The sequence below is a fragment of the Panthera pardus genome, unplaced genomic scaffold, assembly GCF_024362965.1.
Source record: "Panthera pardus isolate Hobbes unplaced genomic scaffold, ASM2436296v1 HiC_scaffold_24, whole genome shotgun sequence".
NCBI lineage: Eukaryota > Metazoa > Chordata > Mammalia > Carnivora > Felidae > Panthera > Panthera pardus.
The window spans coordinates 117,622,931-117,646,272 of record NW_026526810.1 but is presented as its reverse complement, the minus strand read 5'-3'; the positions used below and the strand labels follow the sequence as shown (position 1 = coordinate 117,646,272).

General features: G+C 40.0%; 1 protein-coding gene across 4 annotated transcripts in view; it reads left to right on the top strand.

Annotated features, from left to right (window-relative positions):
* The window catches only part of STON2 (stonin 2), a 144,633-nt gene that overhangs the window by 44,899 nt on the left and 76,392 nt on the right, over positions 1-23,342 (top strand). For all 4 annotated transcript variants that reach the window (XM_019461933.2, XM_019461932.2, XM_019461930.2 and 1 more), the window contains one exon: positions 14,751-14,948. In XM_019461933.2, the coding sequence (XP_019317478.2) occupies positions 14,751-14,948 (198 nt within the window). The remainder of the gene's footprint in view (positions 1-14,750; positions 14,949-23,342) is intronic.

Sequence of the window (23,342 nt, the reverse complement as noted above, 5' to 3'; positions counted from 1 at the left end):
CACCTACGAATAAACCAAGGGAGCATTGCATTTCAGCCTGGAATGGGATTGTACTATTAGCCCAAATAAAAATGCCAGGAGGCTGGAGGCACCGTGGATTAAAAACAAAGAGACCATCATTAGTGGTAAATCTCTTATTTTTGTGGCATATAATTGTCAGAAGCTGCACTAGGGAACTTCAAAAAGCCAGGGAGCTGTTACTCCCCACCTTGGTGACCTACTTATTTTATTGTGCCCTGAAGCATACCAAGGTTGATTGGTAACGGAGGAGCGACAGCTGATGGGGAAGACAACTCCAGGAATGTTTTAAATCCATCAGGGGGACAACTTTGTTTTGGACTTCAACTGGTGCAGGATTTGAAATGATAAAGTGCCATCCTGGTTGGTCTGGGAAAAGGGAGACACACATGATCTCTCTCGTAAAAATATGAGTAAAATCACTTAATTCAGTGACAAAGCCTTTTTGTAACCAAATATATAAGAAAGATTGCTGGCATCAATTCTTTGGACCTGAGGATCCTGGAGTGAGGGTCATGTAAAGTCAGGCCCCTTTGGTAAATGTTGTTTCCTCCATTAAAAGCCCTAAAATTTGGTGGAGGCCCAATATGGAATTTGTACCCCTTTATTTAACAAGACCACTTAGGCTCAGGCCATGTTGTTGATAAATATTCTCTTTAAATGATTTTTATTAGAAACTTAACTGCCAGATACTTAAACTTAAGACAAATAGCCACCAGAATACTGTTCACATCTTGAGTGTGAAAATGCTATATGATCCATCTGGGTTACCTGGTAAAAAATGTCAAGAAGTTTAAATGAAAACTTGTTTGCTGAACCCCAAACCTTAATGCATAGGTATCCTGCTAAACCTTTAAAACAGCAACAGAACACAGCAGATCCAAAGTGTTAAATAAGAAAAAAACAAAAGCAAAAAAACACAACAAACTTCTGATGAATCTGTTCAAATCAAAATTGAATCTCTATACAGTTCTCTAAAGAAATATTTTTGAAAATGAACCTAACCCCAGGGGGTATTTTATTCACATCGAGTCCCTTAGCAGTAGTGTTTCTGAGTTTCCCTGGTGGTAAGAAGTTTTCCTACTTTAGTATTTTGTCTCCTCTGTTCTAAAATTCCACTCTGTACCAGGAAGAATGTAGCAGTCAGCTCATATAACACCTAAATTCTTTGTAAACATCCTCTCAGAGCAAGGCTGATTTCATGTGCATTTTACAAGTGTATGTGTGTGCTTAGAATATGTTTGTAAATGCATGCAGATAAATTGAAAGAGCAAAGTTCATTCCCAAAATTAAAAGAAAAAAAATTATGGCACTATTTTCAGCATGAAGCTTCCTGTTCAGTCATCATGTTATGTGCTGACCTTCCTCCACAGACACGGCAATTTTGTGGCAAGGCCAAGACTGAATTGGACCCATTATGCAGATGATGCAGGATATGCATAATTACAAACACAAAAAATTTTTCATTTCTAGGGCATTTGTTCCACAGCCCAAGAAAAACACTAATATTCCCTTGTGCTTCAAATGTCTTCCCCAAAAGCTTGGGCTGAGGCCTTCCCATTGTGTCTGGGGAAGCTAATTATCTGGGGCCAGAGAAAGAGCCACTTGTTTGGGGGGAAGACCAGAGATGATGTCAGCCACTTAAGAGGGAGGCAGGGGTGACAGCTGAGAGACTTAATCCTGAAGAAGACTAGCCCAGTGGTTAATTTCTATTATACTTTTTATTCTAGCTACTGAGGGTGAGTTGGTGGGTGGGGGTGGAATAAGATCCCAACCATTTGGTGACTGTGTAGCCAAGGCCTATTGCTTTTGGTATGCATATGTATTTCCCTCTTCAACAGAGGAGGTTTTATTTTCTTTTAATACCTTAAATGTTCTCTGCTTTTAAGAATAATTAATGACCTTTCCGGAATCCATCTCAGACAGTGATATACTGAGGAATGGATTCTAACAAAGCCCTTCTTCCTTGGGGCCTGATGCCCTCTGCCCCTGCCCACTGGGCACCACTCTGCTGTAATCGCTACCTCTCTTGCTGTTCCTGACAAGCTCATTACTGCTCTTGCTGTTCCCTTGGCCCCCAGAACTCTTCTATGTTTTCAACTCAGAGCTCTGCTCAAGCATCATTTCCTCCTGCTCCCAGCCCCCCCCCCCAACTTTTTCCTGCATTAAATGTCTTTACGGCCCATGTTTTTACCTGAAATTAGGTTATAAGTTTGTTTATTGTCTCTTCCTCACTAGGGGAAAGAGACTATCTCATTTACTCTCAATAGTATAATATGGAGCATGGAACTTAGTAGGTACTCACTTAGTATTTGTTGGACTAATGAATGAAAGATGTATATGAAACATACTGCAGAATGACTGACTCCCATTTATGGAGTGAATGAGCTATTAGGTGGAAGTTGAGGCATGGCTTCCTCTGTGAAGTATGTATATTTTTTAACAAACTAGGCAAAGAAAATAGGCCAACCTCTTCCCTATTATGTCACCAGCTGACTATCATCAGTTTTGATTTCCCATCATTATACACAGAGTGCACACAGCAGATTCATATACCTGGCACACAGATACACATGCATATATACATATACACACATAGTGTATGTGTGTAACATATGCACTTACATATACATGCATATATAATATAGGCATAACATATGTACATATGATACATATATTTATACAAACACACACATATTTTTCCCCCTGGGAGCTACCTTAAAAAGTGCAATTAAACCTGTCCATTATATTTTTGGCATATTTGAAACTACTACCATCATGCCATGTGGGCAGGGGAGAGGATCTCTTGAAAATTACTTCCAGTTATGTAAAATGGGCCTTAAAATATTTTATTAAAGCTACAATATTCTCCTCATCCAAAGAATGTGCTAACTCACCCAGGGGGTCCTTGTGGCCTATCTCACCCTCAGCGTGGGACATAAAACACAATAAACTGCCCAAGCATGCATTAATTAACTAGTTTATTCATGCAAAAAATATTTAGGTGCTGGGAATGCAATTATGAGAAAGTTGGCCATAGCCCCTGCTCTCCCCACGCTGAGGTTACCTAATGGTTGGGCAGTCTGTTACTAGTAAAGCCTTCTGGGGTAAGCAAGGGCCCTCTGAACCAGTCCTGGGACCAGCTGTTTGTATTGCCAACTATGAACTAGCATGGGAGCCACAAATGAAGAATGGAATTAGATCTATTTTGTATTCATGGATGGGCATGTTTATAGCATTGGAAAAATCACACAGCCCTAGTGAGTAGATACCAAAGTATAAAATAAAGGATATTATATCAAAATATACATAAGTATTTAAATTTTAATCTATTTAGGATCCCAAACAAAAATTTTGTCTTTGCTGTATTAATTGTTTTAACTGACAACTTATCAGTTTATTGTTTATTCAACCAATGATGTTTTGAATTCCCACTCTGTGGCAGTCACTGTTCAGGGCACTGGGGATACAGTGGAATATTCCTGCCCCATGGAACATACTTTGTGCTGGAGAAGACATACCAGAAACACAATAAAGGTGTAGATACAGTGTCAGTGTGTGAGACAGTGGTTAGCAGGAAGGAGAGACACATGAGGGAAAGAAAGAATAGAGTAGGGAGGATGTGAAATTTTACATAAGATCAGGGGGTGACTCTCTGAGCAGCAACTTTTGGGTAAAGACATGTGGGAGGCAAGGAATGAGCCTTGCAGAAATTGGGGAAGGAGCTGTCCAGGTGAAAGTAACCACACATGACAAGCCTCTGATGGGTGTCTGTCTGTGTTGGTGGTATGTGACTGGAGTGGAGGGACATGGGGAGAAGGGAAGGGGATGAGGCGGACAGGTCATGAGGAATCAGACCATGTGTGTGCTTGGGGGGCATGGGGAGGACCTTGACTTTTGCTGTGGGTAAGATGGGAAGCCATCAGAGGGTTTTGAGCAGAGGTATGGTAAGGTCTGACTTCGATTTGAACAGGTAATTCTATTAAAGCTATGTGGCTGCTCTGTTGAGAAGACCAAGAAGAGGAAGACACTTGGGGAAGCGGGGTGACCAAGTGGGAGGCCCCTGTAACTATCCAGAAAGGGATGGTTGTTCCCTGAAAGAGACATGTGCGAAAACAACTTCCAAAGGCCAAAGGAGCCCTAAGGCCAGAGACAAAGGCTGATAGGTCCAGTTTGACAACAAATGGTTTTTTAAAGGGACTTAGGGACAGAGGAAGGTCTTGGGCAGCTACAAGCTGAGTAGATCTCTGTGACCCCACCTCCCATAAGACCTTCTTTCATAGCCCTACAGGCTGGGGAGTCATGCTGGTGGACCACCCCGGAGGGACCGTTGGGGAGTAGGTTGTGTGTCATAGTCCTATCTCCTGAGCTGATTGAGGACTTCATGCCCCAAGGGTGCACTTAGGTTAGATGAGAAAGAATGTTGGGAGAAGGGGGCTGCACTCAGGAAGGCTTCAGGTCATCACCCTCGAGTCTGGGTCACACAGCAGTGTGTTCGGCCGGTGGTAGCTTGGAGATGGTGGGAAGTGATTGGATTTCAGATGTATTTTGAAGGGAGGACTAGCAGAAGCTGTGGTGGCCCGAGTTGTGAGACGAATCAAGGGTGGCTCAAGATTTCATTCCGAGCACCTAGGAGGATGAAGGAGCCCATGTGGAGAGGGTGACAGGAACTTGGTTTCCAATAGGTAAGGTTAGACACCTAAGTGGAGATTTCAAGTAGATTTGGACATAAGTTTATATCTGGATGTAATAACTACCACTTGACCCTCTTTCAGCACTTCCTTTGTGCCAAGCACTTTTCCAAGCGCTTCATCAATATTAACCTAATCCCCCTGTGAAGTGGGTACAACTTTAAGCTCCATTTGCACAGGTGAAAACCCAGCAGAACAGGTGGATTAAGTAACTTGCCTCTGGCTGCAGGGCTGGATACCAAACAAGACAGGCAGTCTGGATCCAGGGGCCTTGTACCTAATCTCGTAGGAAAGGAGGAGACAGATTTCTATCCTTTTTTCACCTTATTCCTTGCTGGATGGCTGTGGCTGTGAAGAGCCCTGCTGACAGCACTGTCTGGCCCAGGTATCAAAGGCCTGGCGCCTGGGAGAAGAATCAGCCCCAGGCTCCACACTTCAACATTTCAACTAATCTTGTGGCCTGAGGACACTCGCTTCAGAGCCCAAGTGATTCATCCAAGATTTCTAAATTGATAGATGAATAGTATTAGAGCAAATGAGAACAGTGTGTGAGGTGTAGGAACTTTGCCTCTCCCAGCTGTGTTATTCCTAGCTTCTCTGTCAGGGGAAATACTGCAAGTTTTATCCAACAAATGTAAAACGCCAGTGTGAAAATACAAATAATTAAAATAGCTTTCTTTCACAGCATTAGAGTCTTTTGATATGTGGTTTTAATAAGCTTTATTATTGAATAAATATAAAGGAACATCTTTAAAATGTATATTAAATTATAAAGAACAGCAGTACAACCCCATCACCCAGTTTAATAAATAGAATATTGTCATCACCCATAAGCCCTCAGGTTTTCCTACTGATCATATCTTCTTTCTTCCAGACATCCCATCCCTCCCTCCTATATCACCACCTTCCTGGGGTTTGTGATATTAACTACATTATTTTTCTTAACAGTTCTCCTGCCTACACATGCATCAAGAATGATATAATTTAATTTCACTTCTTTTTGAACCTTATGTAAATGGAATAATACTGTATGTATTATTTCATAGCTTGCTCCTTCAACACATTATTTGTGACATTTTCCCATATCATTACCTGCAGCAATAGTTCCTTTGGTTTTTATTGCTGTGTATTCCATTATGCTGATATACCACAATTCACTTATCCATTGTATTACAGTTTGTTATTTGCCTTGTTTCTAGTTTTTTGCACTTAAGAATGTCCTTCTATGAGCATCCTTTTTGTTTTTGTTTTTGTTTTTCTGTGAGCATTCTTTTTTTTTTCTAATGTTTATTTTTTCAGGGAGAGAGAGAGAGAGAGAGAGAGAGAGAACGAGCAGGGGAAGGGCAGTGAGAGAGGGAGACACAGAATCCAAAGCCGATTCCAAGCTCTGAGCTGAACTCACGAACCTTGAGGTCATGACCTGAGCCAAAGTTGAAAGCTCAACCAACTAAGCCACCCAGGCGCCCCTCTGTGAGCATTCTAAACATACAACCTGTGAACATGTGTAAACGTTTCTCTTGAATTAAAAAGTCAGAGAATTGCTGTGCTGTAGGCTGTTTATCCTCAACTTTCTCACTTAGCACCAAGGCGCTTTCTAAGGTGGTTCCAGTTTACTCTTATCAGCCATATATAAGATACTGTGTCTGCACTTCCTTGTCTACACTTGGGATTGTCGTATTTCTCTATTTTAGTCAGGGAGATAGGGAAGGGGGAAGAGTAATGGACTCTCATGTGGTTTTAATTTGCATTTTCTAGATTATTAATGAGACTGAACTTTATTTTTTGCCATCTGAATTTTTTTTTTCTTTCATAAAAGTCCAGGTATATTCTTGTTGAGGTCTCTCCCTTTTTCTTGCTGATGTCTAGGACTTCCTTGCAGATATGATGCATGGCAGATCTCTCTTACACATGGATGTAGAATAAATTGGATGGTCTTTTCATCTCTTTATGGTGCCTTTTGTAAAAAGTTCTTAATTTTAATGATAGGAAATTTGTTTTTCTTTTATGGTTGGTGTTTTCTGTGTCTTGGTAGAGGAAATCTTTCCTTACCCTGAAGTTGTGAGCATATTTGGGTATATTTCTTCTAAAATATTTCTTGTGGAGCCTTTTATACTTTGATATTAAATCCACCTAGAATTGATTTTTCCACTTGGTGTGAAGTAGGAGTCTAATTTCAATTTTTTCTATATAGTATTTTACCATTATTTCTATTATTATTTTATTCATTTTAAATGTATATTAACATTCTACTTTGTTCACATCTAAATAGTGTGATTCTGCTTATTAATACGAGGAAAAAATACGTAAGGTTTTTGATTGAGAATTAACATCTTTACACACTAACTTTTTAAACCCTAGTATAATATCTCTTTCCAGTTATTTAGATCTTCTGTACAATCTGTTAATAAACCTTAAAAGTATCTTCTCTGAGGCCTTGTGCTTATTTTGTTAAATTTATTACTATATAGATAGTTTTTGTTGGTATTATACATTTTTTTAACATTTATTTTATTTTTGAAAGAACACAAGCAGGGGAGGGGTAGAGAGAGAGGGAGACACAGAATCCAAAGCAGGCTCCAGGTTCCGAGCTGTCAGCACACAGCCTGATGCGGGTCTCAAACCCATGAACTGTGAGATCATGACCTGAGCCGAAGTTGGACTCTTAACCAACTGAGCCACTCGGGTGCCCCTGTTGCTATTATAAATGCTATCTTGTTTTAAGATTAATTTTCTATATATTCTTTGTTACTTTTCAGAAATGCAGTCACTTGTATATATATTTAAAAACAAATACTGTGCTAAATTTATTAATTTGATAATTTATTAGGGTTTTTTTTTGCATTTTCTGTACACAAAAATATCATCTGCAAAGAATGAGTTTTGTTGTTTTCACTCTCTTTTACTTCCTGCCTTACTGTGCAGGTTCTGACCACAAATAGGATGTTGAACAGAAGTGGGAGTAATGGGTGCCCGTCATCTTGATGAGGATCTCCGAGGGAAAGTTCTCCCTTGCATGGTGTTTGCCGTAGGGGTTTGGGGTTAGCTCTATTAGATTTAGGGAGCTTCTTCTGTTTCTAGTTTGCCAAAAATTACTACCATGAAAAGATACTAAAATTTATTCAGTGCTTTCTCTGTATGCATTATGATGATAATATGTTTTTTATTCTTTTAATGTATTATTATGGTGAATTATATTAACTGATTCAGTAATGTTAACCCACACATTATCAGCAGAGTGATATTACCTCCAATGGGGCTAAGAATAGTTCTTTGGGGGGGGGGGGGGAAGAAATCTTATTCTTTTTATATGTACAGCATAGCTATATATACAGTACATGATAGGCATACAACATATCTTCCGTGTTAAAATTTAAGAGGGAATTGATACATTGGACTTCATCAAAATTAAAACTTTTGCTTTATGAAAGTCCCTGTTAAGAGGATAAAGAGAGAAGCTATAGACTGTGACAAGATATTTGCAAACTACATATCCAACAAAGGACTGGTATCTAGAATATATAAAGAAAACTTAAAACTCAATAGTGAAAAAAACAAGCAATCTAATTAGAAAATGAGCAACAGACATTAAACATATTTTTCACTGAAGAGGATATATAGCTGGCAGATAAGTATCTGAAAAGGCATTCAGTATCGTTACCAATAGTGAAATGCAAATAAAATGAGTTATCACTATACACGTATCAGATGACTTAAAATAAAAATAGTGGTAATATTAAATGCTAGTGAGTATTCAGAGAGATTAATTGCATGTTTAGTTTAATAAGGAACTGTCAAACTGTTTTCCAAAGTCATAGTTACAGTTTACTTTCTCACCAGCAATGCATGAGTGATCTACTGTATGACCCAGCAGTTGTACTCTGGGACGTGTATCCTAGAGAAATGGAAACTTAGGTTCATACAAAAACCTCTCCATGAATATTCAAAGCACTGTTATTCATAATAACTAAGAACCAGAAACAGCCCAGATGTTCTTTGACAGGTGTAAACTAACTGTGCTTAGTCCATTCCATGAAACACTACTCAGGAATCAAAAGGAATGAAGTATCAATACATTCAACACCTTGAATGAATCTCAGAGGCATTATGATGAATGATAAAAGCCCATCGTAAAAGGTTACATACTGCATGATTCCATTTATATAGCATTCTTGAAATGACAAAATTATAGAAATGAAAAACAAATTAGTGGTTGCCTGGGGTTAGGAACAGGGCATGACAGGAAGAAATAGAAATGAATATAAAAGGCACCATTCCTTGTGGTGATGGCACTGTTCTGCATCCTGACTCTGGCTGTGTATACACAACCTATTACACACTGATAACATTACATAGAACTAAATACACACATAAGTACATGTAAAACTGGGCACATCTGAGTAAGATCAGTAGATTGTATTAATATCAAGTTCCTGGTCATGTTATTCTACTGGAGAGGAGGGGATTCAAGGGAGAGGATGATTGGGGAAGAAACCTGCTAGTGGGGCAGTAATGAAAAAAAGTTGAGAAATACCATGTTAAATAAACTAAACTCGTATTAACTGGATAAATCCAATTTAGTCATGATGTAATTCTCCTTTTCATTGATCTCTAGATTCTCTTTGATAATAATTTATTTGAGATTCTTATGTCTATGTCCATGATTGAGGATGACCTATAATTCTCATTTTGGAGGATAGAAGTATAAATGCAATGTACTTTGTCAGGTTTTGATGTCAGGAAATTCTGACCTCATAAAATGACTTGATGGGTGGTCTCTTTTTTTTTCTGAAAAAATTTTTTTCCTTTAAAGTTTGATAGAACTGTTCAGTAAAACTACCTGGTCTTACATTTTCCTTATGGGAAGATTTTAAGAATTCCCTTTATTTGATGATTATTGGACAAGTCAGGTTTTTAACTTTCTTCTTGGATCAGTTTTGAAGTTATACTTTTTTAAAACTTCTGTAGTTCTTTTTTCAAATGTGTTGGCATAAAGACATTCATTATTTCCCTCTCATTGCCTTCTAGATATATACAGCATGTATAATTATGTACCCTTTTTCATTCTTAAGGTTATTTGTGCTTTCTTTTTTCTTGATTTTCCTAACAATTTTCCAATTCTTTTACATAATCTTCTTAAAGAATTTTTACCTATGTGCTTTTTAATTTCGATAACTTCTGCTTCTATGATTATTATTTCCTTTCTAGTATTCTCTGACATATTTTGCAGCCCTTTCTGTAACTTGATAAGTTAGAAGCTTATTATATTAAATTTCAGTTCTTCTTTTCTAATATAAGCAATGCACCTGTCCCTGATAATACTGTTTACCTGCATTCTTTCTTTTTTAAATTTTTTAATGTTTATTTAGTTTTGAAAGAGAGAGAGAGACAGAATGTGAGTGGGGGAGGGGCTGAGAGAGAGGGAGACACAGAATCAGAAGCAGGCTTCAGGCTCTGAGCTGTCAGCACAGAGCCAGACGCGGGGCTCAAACTCACAAATGGTGAGATCATAACCTGAGCCAAAGTCAGACACTTAACCAAACGAGCCACCTAGGCACCCCTGCTTACCTGTATTCTTAAAGTTTTTACATATACTATTTTCATTTTTGTTTGGTTCTGGATATTTTCTAATATTCATTAATATTTCTTCTTTGACCAACAATTCATTTAAAAGTATGTTTCTTAGTTTCTAAATTTTTCAAATTGTCTTCTATCTAGTTTCGGTAAGTAGATGCTAGTTATATCTAGATAACTGGTTTGGATAACTAGAGACATCATTGTATTGTGATCAGTGTTCATGGTCTATTTGATACCAGTTTTTTGGTATTTGTTAAAACCTGCTTCATGTCCTAGCATCTGGTCACTTGCCATAAGAGTTTTAGGTGTGGATTATGAAGAATATGCATTCTTCACCTGTTGGTCTGTGTATGACCATTAGATCAGCTTGTTCATTTTGTTGTTCATATCTTCTGTTTCCTTGGTAATTCTTTTCCCTCTTTGATCTATCACTTACTGAGAAAGGTGTAATTAAAAATCTCCCATTATGATGATGGACATTTCTTGCTTTCTGCACTTCTGTCAGTTTTTGTATTAATAATTTTGAGGCTAAGTTATTAAATATATACCAACTTAGAATTATTATTATCATATATTTCTGATGAATTAAAACATATAGTAATTTTGTTGTAACCCTTTCTAATAATGCTTTTACTTTAAAGTCTATTTATAGGCAACAATATATCAGGGTTTTTTTTCATTAATATTTTGTCTTATATGGATTTTTTATCCCTTTACTTTTATTATTGTTGAATCTTCGTATTTTTTTTAAGTTTATTTATTGTTGAGAGAGAGTGAGCATGAGTGGGGGAGGGGCTGAAAGAGAGGAGACAGAGAATCCTAAGTATGCTCCACACTGTCAGCAGAATCTTATGTGGGGCCTGAACTCATGAACTGCGAGATCATGACTAAGCTGAAATCAAGAGTCGGACACGTAACCGGCTGAGCCACCCAGGTGCTCCAAATCTTTGTATTTTAGATGTGTCTTTTGTGAACAGCATGTTGGATTTCATTTGATTTTTCAGTTTGATAGTCTTTTTCTTTTAACTGGAAATTTTAGTCCATTTATGTTTATTATCAAGTACTGATATAGTTTATTTCTATAATCATATGTTTATTTTTCTTGTCTTTCCTTCTTTTACATTAATTGTAGTTTGTAGTTTTTGTTTGTCTAAATTGTCTTTATTTTTCCCTTGCTCTCTGAACATCTCCTCACTGAATAAACAGTCCTATTTGGTCATTTTCTGTCAGCTTATTGAAGCATTGGCTTCTCTTGTTGAGAAGATGGTAGTCAGTCTAATCATCATTCCTTTGAAAGTAGTCTTATTTAAGATCTTCTCTTTGTTGTTGGTCTTGTATAGTTTCGATGTCTATTTGCACAGTTATTTTTGGTTACCCTGCTTGAGATACCATGAGATTTCTAACCTGACGAAAAAATCTTTCATAAATTCTGGAAATTCTCAGCCAGTGTTTTGTTTGTTTGTTTGTTTGTTTGTTTGTTTAAATATTGTCTCTCATTCTCTACCTCTTCTCCTTAGGAATTCAGGTTAGATAGTTACCTATGAGCTTTTACCACTCTGTCCAACATGGGGCTCAAACTCACAACCTGAAGATCAAGAGTTGCACATTCTACCAACTAAGCCAGGCGCCCCTCCCATGTGTTTTAATCTCTCATGTTTTCATCTCTGTCTCTCTATGCTATCCAGATAATTTTGTATTTACGGTAGTAGTTTTCTTCTCCAGAAGCTCATTTAATTCTTTTTCAATTCTGTGTCTTCTTTTCTAATATTTTCATTTTCTTTTCGTATTTTCTTGTTTCCTTAAACATATTAAACATACTTCTATTTCCTGCTAAATAATTCTAGTGTCTGAATTCTTTGCAGGTCTGATTCTGGCTTCCCCCCATCCCTGGCCCCCTTGCTGGCTCTGGTTTGTGTTTATGGTAACTTGATTTCTTATGTATTTCATGATTTATTTATTTTTATTTTTTATTTTATTACCATGTGTAACTAAGGAACATTCTGTCTGGGAAGGCTGGCTTTGAGGTATCTTCCTCCAGAAAGGATTAGTATTTGCTTTTCCCAGGTGCCTGAGGCCACTACCAACCTGGAAATACTTCAGCTATGTTCTCAGACTGGAAGGTTTTCAGACCACACAAGTAGTTTCAGCCGTAAGCCCCTATGTGGGACAGCTTATAGTTATAAATTCTTAGGAGATTTCTTTTCTCTACCCTGCACCCAGGCTTAAGGCAGACAATTTTCCTTGCTGTCCTTAGCTTGGGGGTGGGGCTTATTGCTAATTTACCCTTTAATTGAGCCCTTTAGGAATTCAAGCTTCAGGCATCACATCTTCTGTCAGATTTCCCATCTTGGGTTAGCCCTAGGTTGTTTTCCTTCTTTGCCTTCTTCACAAGACCTTTAAAAAACTCAAACTCAGAAGTCTCCTTGGTTTGTTCAAAAGCCTCAGGGTCTGAAAATCAGGATGAGTGCTCTGTTTACCATTCTGGATTCCATCTTGAACTTGGCCTCTGATAATTCTTTCTTGCTCACCCTCTAATATATTTTAAATAATGTTATTACGTTTTATTTAATTTTTTTCCACAGTAAGGTGTCTAATCCATTATATTGTAGGAAATGGCAGTCCTATAATAAGCCTTTAGAAGTTCAGTTTTGCTTTGGGCTGTTTGATTGTTTATTTTTTTCTTCTTTATCAGTTTGATTTTTTTCTATGTTTGTGTAGGAATTTTATAGGTACAAGTTTAGTTTTAACAGTCTGTACTTAGCATAGACTGTTATGAGTGTTTCTGGTGCTCCTGTTGATAAAACCAACAAATATTGAGTACCTATTCACACCAGACAGTGTTCTAGGAATGGGGATGCAGAAGTGAGTAAAATGGACCAAAATCCCTGCAGCCCCAACCCCATCCCCAAGAAGCTTGGATTCTAGTGGGGAAGACCCTGTATTATGTAGTACATTAGATGGTGATAATACTAAGGAGAAATGAAGGAGAGAAGGGACTTTGCATTTTTGGAGAGAATAGCTCAGGAATACCTTACTGGGAGGGTAATATTTTTAAAGAATAGGGGGTGTGAGCCATGAGCACTCCAGACAGAGAAAAGACCTTCATGTCTTATAAATGTCTAAGAGAATATGGAATGAAAATTCTCCGTGGTTTCATATTTGTTCTATGTCACATATATTGCTATTCATTATTTTTTTCCTCCTAAATCTCAATTTTCTCTTTACCCAAATTTCTCTGAACCCAACTCTCAGTAATTTTGATTCTCTAGCTAGGAGAACTGACTGTTTTTAAAATTTTTATTGTAGTTTATTTATTTTGAGAGAAAGAGCACATGCATGTGCACAGGGCAAGGGCAGAGGGAGAGAGAGAGAAAGAGGGAGAAAGAATCCCAACAGGCTTCGAGCTGCCAGCACAGAACTCCACACATTGTCTGAACCCACAAACCATGAGGTCATGGCCTGAGCAGAGAGCAAGAGTTAGACGCTCAACCAACTGAGCCACCCAGACACCCGTAGGGGAACTGACCCTTCTTGAACAAGCTCTTTAACCTCTTTTCAGGTGGTTTCCCCTTGTGTCAGATGAGACCAGTGCCTGTCTCTCAGGATTGATAGTGAAGTGAAGTAACATTTGTATAAGTGTCTGACATTTTGTGAGTACTCAAGAAATGCTAGTTCTTTTTCTTTTGTTTTTCCTTCCCTGTCCACACTGCTTTCAGCACTTGTTTTTAGTACTTATCAATTAATTTGCAGTAAGATTCTCATGCAATTCCATGGAGAAACCGTGTGGTAGGCAATTAACTGAAGACAAATAAACGTTAGAAAACTTCATTTTAAAAAAAGAAACTTTCCAAAGTGGTTTTGAAAGGCTGAGTTTGCTGCTCAGGGTTTAGGAGATAAAGTCAAGCCCTGTGCATTCCTCCCTTGAAGTTTGTTCATTGTATTGCAGATTTCCAGCAGCCCCAGGAAATCTCAATTTGTATATGTAACTGTCTGCAGAATCTCCAGTTACAGTGAGACTCCAGAGGCATATCACCTTCCTATGAAGTACATATATATTCACCTATCTTCTCTTATCCATTAACCTAACCTAGCTGTAATTTTGCAGTATATTTTGGGAAGTTGGCATACCACTAAAAATGGATTCATGAAGTTTTTGTTTGAATGAAACAAATATAAGTTTAGAAATAAAAGTAGAGCCAAAAATCACTACTTTTCTTTAGTGAGATTTTCTTTGATTTGAGAGTCATAAGAGCCCTTATTTGTGGTACTGGTTTTGATACGGACTTACAATGTGGGGGTTTCAGTCAGTTATTTTGCCGTCATAAGTGATATTTCCATCATTTCCTTCCCTTGTATGGCTGTTGAGATTTCGTAGGACCTGAGCACCGTCAAGGTAAGACAAGCACTAAAGATCAACGAGCACAACCAATTTATATTGTCTGCTTTTGGTTTTTGGTCTGTCCCCAGCCATACCATTGACCATGCCCTGCTGGACGTGCCCTTCCTTCGACTCCTTGAGGAGATGCCCTCTAACCTCCGAGAGCAGCTGGACCACACATTCTGAAGACACCAGTAGTCCTAGTTTTGATCCCTCATACACCGACCTGCAGCTTATCAATGCGGAGGAACAGATGAGTAGCAGGGCTTCTCAGGCTGACTTGACTGGTAAGATGGAGCCCACAGGGCTTTGAAGATCACTTTTGGTGACCTGTTGCCACTCCTAAAATCTCTGCAGCTTTGTTTGCAGAATGAGTTCAGATGTAGTAGTTCTACAGTCAAAAAGCTAGAATAGAGTGGTTCAAAATTGCATTGGGAAAAAACACGTACACAGATTGGCTGATTAGTTGGCAGGGTGTTAATATTGGGAAACCATTTGACAATATATCTTAATGTGTTATTTTCTACTGTTCGGTACAAGTACTGTTCCTTGTCAATTTATTTTCTCCTTGGATGACTGAACTATACATAGTATGCACAAGGCTGAATCTTTCACCCAGCCACCCATGCATCTTTCATTATCAGCAAGAGGGAGGTAGATTTGAGCAGAGAAAAAGCAAATGTTATGTCAAGTGGAATGAGTCAGGACTCAGCCACTGTGTCCAGACCACAAATCATTTTGCAGTTATATTTTTTCCTTTGTGCTTGAATTGAGCTATATACATCAGTCTGTAACATCCCGTGCTCTCATTTATTAAATTTCTAAGAGGTGTAGGAAGGATGCTGCCTGGCTTAGCAGGTGAAATAAGGGCCTATTAATAAGCACTGTATCTGGGTTAGGTTTAGAATGGCATTGGATAGATGTAGTGCATTCTTGGTGTTTTGTTTATTTGGCCCAAGGGATTATTTTCCTTTGAAAGTAATCAAGTTACTAATAATTTCTCTGTGGGTAAATTTGCCAGGTGTATCCAATAATTTTGTTTTTCTCAAAAACATTGTTTAGGAATTTGTCTCTGGATCATTTTTCAAATTTGGGTAACATTCGTCCTTATGCTGTATGTTATTGGAGGATTCTACACATGGAGAGAGAGATTTCTTGCAGACTAAAGGGTTCAGACAGGATTTGGTTTGGTATTTGATAGTATTGCAAAGAATCCTAGTTTATCATAGTCTGTCTTCACGAGCCCCAGTTCTTTATAGCATTTTGTTTTTACACCCTCTCCGTTCTGTTTAATCTCTATGGCTGAGGATCACGGTCAGTGGCTGAACTGTGACAAGCCCATCTCCACTGTGGGGAAAGTTTCATCTTGGGAAGGCACCATCAGAAGCCAAGGCAATTAGGAAAAGAGGCTGTAATCACCCCTTCCTTCGCCTCCTCGCCCTCACCCACCAGCCTTCCCATAGAGGACACATAGAACAAACACATTGGTCAGGAGAACTCAGACTCTGGGGTTAGACTGCTCAGATCCTCATTCTTCCATGTACCAGCTGTGTGACTTTGGGCAAGATCCTTAACGTCTTTTTGATTCAGTTTCCTCACCTGGAAAATGGAGATAATAGTAGTACTTACCTTACCAAGCTGTTAATAGCTCCAAGTGAGACAGTTTATATACAGCAACTTATATGATGCTGGCCACAGAATAAGTGATCAGCAAGGATCTGGTTGTTTTCCCCTCTCTCGCCCCAGGGTTCTTACTGTTTCAGAGAGGTGGAGGAGGGTCCGTCACAGTGGGAAAGTCAGGACCTCTAGGCTCAGGTTGGTTTTTTTCAGTGGCCTCTCTGCTTAGATGAAAATTGCTTTAATTCCTACAGGTTCTAGTGATGAAAATCAGAGTTCTAGTCGGAACTGGGCATTATTAATCTGTCTCCAAAGCGTATAATTGTTTTCAGTATCTCCCTTTTCTGAAGCCATGCTAACAGTATTACAGTTCCCACTGAGAAAACCTCTTCTCTCATTGTTTTGATCAGGGTCCTGGCAGGTGGCAGATGGTATCCTCAAAAAGGTTTTATTTGAAGAGGATTTAGTGAAACGACTCTTACAGAGGCAGCAAAGCTAGAATCATGGGAAGAGGGGCTGGCCAACAGGTGCTGTGGCTGTATGAAGGACAGAGCCACTGCCAGAGATTTGGTGAAGTGGGGAGTAGGGGGGAATAAACGCCCAGATCTTGTGCTCGTGCTTCCCACTGGCAGATCCCAGCTGGAAGTCAAAGGGCACAGGGCCCTGGTGAGGCAACCCACAGAGATCAGCCCCCAGGGCATAGAGCTGTGGAGAAGGGTGGGAGAATGGATTTGGGGTGATGGTGCGGGTGAAGCATGTGGAGAATAGCCAACACACTTTCATCTCCACCAGGAATTCAGTGGCCTGGAGTCCAGGGTCACTCTGGAGAAGCGAAGGCAAAACTAGGGCTGTAGAATGATGAGCGATGCTCCTACATCTCTCCTTCAGCACGAGATAGTTTCTGTAGTTACAGGAGGCTAGAGGTATGGCCTTTTGGCAACCATCCTTTTTTATAGAAGTAATCGTAATCATAGCTAGCACACAGCATGTGCTGTGTGCCAGTACATGATGTGTATCATCTCTGGCCTTTACAACAGTCCTGCGAGGGAGGAATCTTTCTCCCCATTTCCTAGTTGACCCTGAGTCTGGGAGGTTAAGATGCTTGTCTGAGACAGTACTACTAAGAAATGGATGTGCCTGGATTTCAACCAAAGTTCCAAAGCCTTTCCCCATGGTTCTCAAACCTAGTGGTGCCCCAGAGTCATCATGTTTATCATTTTGCTAAGTTACCCTCCAGACCTTCTATACAGATAGGGTAGAGGATGCGTATGAATATATAACATATTTTGCCGTGGGTTTATGTTTAACGTAATTAGAATCAAAAAGGTTTTTAAATAAGGTGTATAGTAGGTGGAGTCTGAGGAAACAGTTCATGTTCCCTTAACAGATATGAGTGCTGATAGATGACTGCTATGTGCCCACAGTATGGTGTTATGTAAACACGTTTCCGGACACTCCACTTTGAAAAGAAATCTCCTCATTCTTTAGTAATCAGCCAAGGGTCCAGGTTGGCCCAGAGGAATGCCTCCATCTGTGTAGGGTAGAGCCACCTCCCTTCCCTCTTCACCCGCCTATTCTTCTAGGCCCAAAAGTGGCAAGCAGTGTCCCTTTGGGCCCTGGAAAAATGAAAGGCAGGGTGGTGAGCAGCCTAGGCTGTGTGGACCGCCTCTGGATACAGCCCCAGATATAAGACCTCCATGAGCCTCTTTCTGAACATCCTGACTTGTGTAGTCATGTTGGAGTTCTGGCTTTGAAAAGCCTTTAACTCTTCCTGGATAAGTAAATACAAGATTTAGGAGAGTGACCAAATATTTCTAACCCTGTGACATTTATCTTTCTACTTCAGTCGTAGAGAAGTTATAAATGCTTTCATTTGAGCTATTGAGAGCTTCCAAGAGATCTGTGCTGATTATTATTCTGTACTGACTACCTGCCCACCGCCTGGCACCAGGGCTATGTCAGTGGCCAACTCTTGGAAGGCTCTACTTGGAGGCTGGATCGTTCGGTCAGGATAAACGAAATCATCATGAGGGCATGGAGCAGATCCTCATCTGTCCATATTTCTGGGCACAGCCCTCTCCCCGGAGCTGTCGTTCCTCATCTGGAAAGTGGGGCGGAGGGTCCGTGTCCAGGCTGGGCAACAGGATGTGTGTGAAGGTGCTTCGTACGGTGCAAAGTGCAGTAGGAATTCACAAAATAAAATCCTGATTCCATAGCTCTGTGCCTCATTTCCCTCTGATATGGCAAATAAGGATAATTTCTGCCTACTCCTTTACTGCCCTAAAGAGGATGGTAAACTATGTACGTGGTGGGATGAGACCAGAGGAGGGTTTTGCAGTCCTCCGAAGTGAGCCATGGGTGCATGCAGACAGGTGCTGTGGGAAGTTCAGTGTGGTTAGTTTCTGTACCGAGGCCTTGAGGGTCCTTGGGAGGAACTGCCTTGGGGAGACTTGAGGTATTTATCTGCCTCCCCTGCCCCATGCCTTTTAGCACTGCAGAGGGAGGCAGAGGGTGAAGAATTGCAGCCTCCATCAGGAGACCCCTCAGCCTAGCTGGCCCCGGCTTTCCCTGGCAGCATGCTGTGTGAGTGTGAAACTCTGTGATTCATCTTATGTGTGCAGGGGGTTATGGGGGCCCGGGTCCAGCCTGTGTTCCTTGGCCCCACTGCTCCATGCTGGGCTGCAGCAAGCCACAGACTCCTCCCTGTCTTCTGTGGCAGGACTTCTGCAGGGATCCGGCAGCCCTGCAGGGCAATCCTGATTCCCAGCACAATTGTGGAGGGCGAGACTCTGATCAGCCTACACTTTCTTCTCATTTTCTCACCAAGGGGGTAATTAGGAGGAGGAAGACAAACAAATCCCCTCACCTTGGTTACATCACAGGGTATGCCGATATTTGCTCGGGGATGCAGCTCTCCAGAGCAAATGACGGGAGAGCTGAGAACAGGCAAGAGCTTTATTAACACTTGTTTCCTCTCTCACCCCCTACTTCCCGAGGGGGCCCCCTTTCCCTAGATAACAGGCACGCCCTGTCATCTTCGCCAGTCAGCAGAGCTCTGTAATGCCACTAATTTTACATGGGATGATAAACAGGAAGAGTGTCAAGGGAATAAAAATAAGCCTTCTGCCTTGGAAGTCCATTGCAACCAGGAAAGAGAAAACACAGAAATGTTTGCAGTAGCGCAAGCTGTTGTTTAGGTGGTGGGCTTCCATTCTGATTTTCTTTTACCTATTAGGTAAGTGCAGAGTTTAAGTGTAGGATTAGAATGCTCAGGCATATATGCCAACTGAGGAATGTCAAGACTGGATAGAGCACACAGCAGGTGTTTAATGATTGTCAGTTGAGTGGGTCCTTGAATGAACGGAGATTGCAGGTGGGGAGGGTCATCTGCATCCCAGACATCCGTGTCCCATTTGGGTTTAGGAGTCCAGCATTTCCCTCAAGTGTGTTCCATGCAGCAGTTCAAGAAAAGCAAGATGCCAGGGGCCAGTATGTTAGATCATGCTGTGCCCTCTTTGTTGGAGAGTCCTAGCAAGTATTAGGTTATGAAAGACTTTGAGAAGTTCTGCAAGTGTATGTATGTGTGTATATAGGTATACTTTATATATATATTTTTGTATACATACATACACACATATATTTATGTACATATAAAAATACATTTAGCCTTCCATTAGCCCATACTGACTACCTGGTCAGTAAAACCCGTACATAACATAAATTGGCAAATTTGACTTGGAAGTTCATGCCATTGCTAAAGTGTTGGGAAACCAGAGAAACTGGAAAAAAATACTTTGAATTTCCCTGGATCTACAAAGTTAGCCCTGTTGTGTCTCATGCTCTGCTACACCTCTTGGCCATTTTTTTTTTTTTTCAATTCTAGATTCAACAGACCCAGGACTACATTTTGCCAGACTTTGTGTTAAACCCTCATGGGTTTTAAAACAAATGTAGACCATATGTTCTTGATTCATTGCATTTAACTGATCGCAGTGGAATTCTGCCAGAGCAGTAGAATATCTCCAGGGATTTTTGACTCTTTGTCTCAGAAATAAGTGTTTATGCTGGGTAGAAAGCTATGGACTTAAGATCTCAATTTTTGTGACAAGAACTTTTTAGATGCTCAGAATGTTTCTCTGGTTGTTGTTAGTTAAGGATGGTGGGAGAGAATCATCAGGGGTGCGTGACTCCTTACAAGATGTGACATGTTTCTCTGTTGTCGGTTTTGTCCTGCTCCTGCTGTAGCTGGTAGAGCAGTAGACCGGAATTGGGGGTCCAGATTCCCGGTAAACAGTAATTATCATCATGCATGGTGGGCTAACAGGGGGATTCTTATTGTTCTCAAGACACATTCATATTTCATGATTTTTTTTTACCTTGAATATATTTTCCTCGAAGACAAAAATGAATTAATTTGTCTTTTAAATTATTTTGCTTAGCTACAAATTTCATCAATATTCATATTCTTCCTGAACAATAGTCTCTTCCTCAAAATTTAAGAACAGTAGAACAGTTTTTAAGAAACAAATTACATCATTTTTCTCTTTCATTAATGTATATAAATTTGGCCACATTTCTGTTTTTAGTGTGCCCCAGGATCCTTGATACTCTTGTCCCTATTAAGTTGTGCATTTTGGATTTCAGTCAGTGCTTAAAACAAACAAACAAACAAACAGGCAAAAACACCTCTAATGACTGGTTTCTTTGAAAGTTTCTCCAGAGAGATTCTAAAGTTTTCTCAGAAACACAAATGTTTATTGAGTAAAACTGGTATTTGCCAGTTGTTATGACTACAGAAATAGGTAAGTTATATGTAATAATCTGCAAACAGATTCTTTGCCATTCAAAGGATTTTCATACATAATTTTAAAAATAGTTTCTATTTATGGAATATGGATTATGTGCCAGGAATGTGCTAAACACACACACACACACACACACACACACACACACACACACAATCTCTAATTTTCACAATCTTAAAAATAGATATTGATCCCTCATTTTATGGATGCAGAAACAATTGCTAAAGAGTTTAAATGGTTTGGCTGAAGTAATACAACTCAAAAAGGTAGTGCTGGAATTCAACCCAACTCTGTCTTGTGGGCTCACCTGCCTGGTGCCATGAGAGGCCAGTGTTTATGAACGCAGTGGGTTGTGGGAAGCGGTTATAGAGACCCTTTTGCACAGCTGTTGCTGCCTCCTATGCGTTCCCCAGGAGGTAAGTGCAAATGTGCCTTATGAGCTCATCTTATTAGACAGCAATGACTTGTTTGGGGGTCCCACTCAACTGAGGCCCTCTTAGAAGCAGGAACCACACCACGTTCTTCATTTTACATTTTCAGCATGCTGCCTGGCACATTGAAATTATACGGAGGATCTTTGTGGAAGAAATCAACTATTCTCATATGGGTCTGTGAGACCCTTCTCCCCAGACCTGCTCTCCATTTACGTATGCCTAAGTGTGTTTGCCAATTGAACTGTAGCTTCATGATGGGAAGGAATTAAGAGGACACGTAGGAGCAGCTCGTGTGGAAGGACGCCTCTTTCCCCTGTCTTCAAAAAATGTTGGGCAGCTCTCCAGCGGTCTCCATTCATTTTGTTTTTCCTGTTATTGCTGTAACCTTTTAAATGTTTTTTAAAAATTAATGTACATGGTTGTGTGTGGGTATGGTGGGGAGTACTCTCTAAGTTGGGTGTCTCAGAATCTCACCTGTCTTATACTTTGTGCAGTCTCTTCCCTATTTAGTCACCACAGTGCAAAGATGGCGAGTTGGGGAAGGCTTTTCTGTGCTAGTGAAATAGGTTATTGTGGCTATTAAACCAAATGTATGGAGCAAAATCTGAGAAAGAGTGGCAGAGTTTAAGATGCTGTGTTCCAAACAGAGAATCTAAACTAGATATTGTGGGACCACTTAATTTAAAAACTGTGGCCTCCTGGGGCACCTGGGTGGCTCAGTCGGTTGGGGGTCCAACTTGGGCTCAGATCATGATCTTGTGGTCTGTGAGTTTCCAGCCCTGTGTTGGGCTCTATACTGACAGCTCAGAGCTTGGAGCCTGCTTCAGATTCTGAGTCTCCCTCTCTCTCTGTTCCTCCGCTGCTTGCACTCTGTGTCTCTCTGTCTTTCAAAAATAAATAGACATTTAAAAAAATTAAAAAAACAAACGTGGTCTCCAATCAAATTCTACAAGTCATTTGTAGAATTGCTAATGCGTCAATCCTAAAGAGGAAGTGACAGCTGAGATGCCTTTTATTGATTATCTTCTGTGGTGTTCTTTTCAGTCTTATGATTTTCCTTTTATAGATGAGGACACCAATGCCCAGAGCCACACATTAGTTAAGTGACAAAATTGAGATTGACACCGAGGCTTGTCAACACTCTGCAGCTGTGTCCCTCTTGTGGCTAAGCTCACTGGAAGGACCACTTCTCTGTACCCAGTCCCAGAAGGCAGAGTTTAAGATGTTCTGTTCTTTCAGTTCTAAATAGGTGATCAATACTGGGTATTTGTAACCACTTAGAATCCAGAGGGGCCATGAATTTGGAGGATAGGTATTTATTGTCTCTCACCTATAGGGAAGTTAGTACAATGAGCATTTCCCTCAATTATGGATGCAGGCAACAAACCCCAGTGGTACTAGAAGTACCTCCCACTTAATCATCAACAGAAATCACAGGTGTTTCCATATCACATTATCACTGTGACAGATATCTCAAAGGATCACTCATCTCATTGCTCCTTGGGAATCATGGTAGTTATTGGTTATATTACTGGTAGTGCTAACATACTGCAGTAATCTGGGTGGCGTATATGGTGGTCTGGTCTAGGGGACTGGATTAGATTAGAGGAAACTGAACAGATTCAAAAGACATTTAGTATTTAGAATGGATGGAACCCCAATCATACTGTTTCTCTCATTATGCTTCAAAATGTTCCATTTCTTTTTTTTAATGTTTATTCATTATTTATTTATTTATTTATTTATTTTGAGAGAGAGGACAGAGAAAGAGGGAGACACAGAATCTGAAGCAGGCTCCACCCTTTGAGCTGTCAGCACAGAGCCT